Source organism: Phanerochaete carnosa (genome assembly GCF_000300595.1).
Source record: "Phanerochaete carnosa HHB-10118-sp unplaced genomic scaffold PHACAscaffold_714, whole genome shotgun sequence".
NCBI classification, from domain to species: domain Eukaryota; kingdom Fungi; phylum Basidiomycota; class Agaricomycetes; order Polyporales; family Phanerochaetaceae; genus Phanerochaete; species Phanerochaete carnosa.
This window is the reverse complement of record NW_006768341.1, coordinates 1-2638: the sequence shown is the minus strand read 5'-3', so window position 1 is coordinate 2638 and position 2638 is coordinate 1. Positions and strand designations below refer to the sequence as shown.

The 2638-nt window shown below is 57.0% G+C and overlaps 1 protein-coding gene across 1 annotated transcript; it reads right to left on the bottom strand.

Annotated features, from left to right (window-relative positions):
* Positions 1–955: 955 nt before the first annotated feature.
* On the bottom strand, positions 956–2578 carry PHACADRAFT_33933 (uncharacterized protein; the record flags this gene model as incomplete). The annotated part of the gene is made up of 3 exons (XM_007403059.1): positions 956–1024; positions 1074–1181; positions 1242–2578. Coding segments are annotated over 3 exons (1514 nt in total), but the record flags the coding sequence as incomplete, so codon positions are not given.
* Positions 2579–2638: the final 60 nt, after the last annotated feature.

Below are 2638 nucleotides of genomic sequence, written 5' to 3'. Positions count from 1 at the left end.
CACAGACCACAATGGCAGACCAAGACCAAGCAAACAAGATACTACGCTCATGACCCACGACGACGCAGATGATGGAGGAAACCGAGGCGAGAAACAGCCGACAGACGATCGATGGAGCGGTCGCCAGAGGAGGGGGAAGAAGACCAGACCGCCGAAGGAGGCTAACCGGACACTCCGCCCAACCGACCGAGAGAACGATCGAGAGTGCTCTGCAACACGCAGGCACTTGACGATTGCCCCACTCAGTCCGGGTTTCGTGAACGTCGTCGATCGGCAGATAGCTAGTAGGCTTCCATGTCGTCTAGAGTTTGTCGAGTCATTGTCGGCGGTGAGTCGTCCGGAGTCGTCGAGAGACCAGCGAAGCCATGAGAGTTGTCGAAGAGCAGTGACTAGTTGCACTTGGTGTTGATGGTGATGTCGTCGTCAGACGGGTCGTCGTGGGCAGTGTGGAAGTCGATGGGAAGGTCAGAACACTGGCGTTGGGGACGTGCCATGAAGTGTGCTTGCGAGACTACAGAGCCATTCGCTTGCACATCCACGTAGAATGCTCGAGCGCAGCCGGGACATGGACGAGATAATGAAGGCGTCAGCGCGTGGTTGGGGGAAGAGAAAAGGAAGGACACGGCAGAGGGTACAAATACACGTCGAGAGATATATGTCTAAGCGCTGTAGGTTTTGCGCGGAAGCGTAGATGAGAAATCGGCACCAATTGGGTTAGTTGTGTTGATGTTGCAATGTCAAGAGTCAGCAGTCGTAGGCTGCAAGATGTGTGTGTGCGAGACTGAGTGTCGGTGCGAATCCAAGTGTTGGGATGATGTGATGTAGTTAGTCGTTCCAATCGAGAGTCGTGATTACTACGTGATTCTTCTGTCAGTATCGTTCATGTGAAGGACCGAGCGACGTATGATATCGCAGGAGATATTGCAAGAGTTCGAGAATTCGAGAAAGGAATTGGTCAAAATGGCACGGGTGATCCCCAGACAGAGGCGAAAGAGACACCACCGCTCGAAATCGTATTCGGGACCTGGTGTGTGGTCAGCGGCCGGTCGCCATAATGAGCCATGCGGACTCACTGGGGATCCGGGGGCAAAGAACCTTAGAGTTGAGGAAGACGGTGTGAGGCCGTTGATACGTGGGCTCGCACACAGGACGGCGGAGCATGATGGGCGAATGACACGAGTCTGGAGAGGAGATCGGCAGTAAGCATCGACATTCAGAGGATCGCGAAAAGATAGACTCACGAAGGGAAAGCCATTCTCTTTGTCGAACGACGCAGCCTTGGGCTTGGCCGACTTGACCGGCGCAAGGGAAACAGGAAGTGAGATCTCCGGGACACAGCCGATTTCTGGACCTTGAGCTGGTTGAGCAATGGTATCGCCATCGTTCACAACAATGTCATTGTTTGGTGCCTCCTTAGGTGTCTCGCAGGTCTCGGCGTCGACCGGGTCGGCGACCATGGTGACCTCGTCATCGTCATCACATGCGTCAGCTGACTCTGTCGTGAACGGATGGGGAACGATAGTAAAGTCTACGCTCGTCGCGCCGCCTTCTGCGCTGAGGCTCGTCTCCTTGAGTTCGATGCGCTCCGCCTCGACGTTCTTGAGCTCTTTAATCGACGTAAAATAGGAAATTGCTGCTGGGGAGTCCTCGCGAGTCGTCGTGTGGGTCTCGCTCTCGGTGGAGAGATCGGCGGAAAGACCAGCATTCCAGACCTGGAACTCTTGACAGATCTTCTCGGACACAGCGAGCTTGTTATGGATGTCGATGTGGGCGACAATGAAGTGCACCTTCTCCTTCCGCACCTCCGTAAGCTTCGATCGCGCGTCGCTGAGCTCGCTCTTGACCTCGTCCCAATCCTCCGCTGCCACCGTCAGTCGGTCACATTCTTCCACTACTGCCTTCAGTTGATCCTGGCCCAAAACCGTCTCGGCCCTCGCGTCCTCAACCTGCTTGTCCACATTCGCCAGCCGTGCCAGATCCGCACGCAGCCCGGCGTTCTCGTCCTCCAGTGTCTTCACTGACAGCGACAGGTCCGAATTCTCCTTCTCCAGCGACTCCACTTTGCTGCTCAGCGCCGCCACCTTGTCCTTCCTCGTCATGTGTGTCCTCAGCGTGTCTTGGCATTGCTTCAGAGCACTCTGTGCCAGCGATGCCCTGCCCTGCGCAGAGCCGAGCTCCTGAGTCGCCGCCTTCAGCTGATTCCCGAGCTCGGTGACCCGGACGTCGCCCCGTACGATCTTGATTTCTGCCACTTGGACGTCTGCCTCCAGGCTGGACACCGTCTTGTGCAGTCGACCATTCTCCGACCGGAGCTCATTGATTGCGATCTGGCCCTTGACGGCGTCGCTCATGGCCGCTTGGAGCTGGGATCGGAGACCCTGGAGTGCCACTTGGCAATCCTCGAGCTTGCCGGTGATCTCGACCACACCATCCCTGGCTGACTTCTTCTCGGCCGCGAGTGCCGCCACGACGACGTCGCGCTGAGTCTTGAGCTGCGCGACCTCGGCGGTCCTGGTCTTCAGTGTGCTCCCGAGCTCTTCCTTTTCCTCCGTCAGCGCACCAATGTCGCGTTTCGCAGCTGAAACAGACTCCTCCAGGTCTTGTTGGCAGCTGTCAGTTGGCCAGTCCGGTCCGTGGG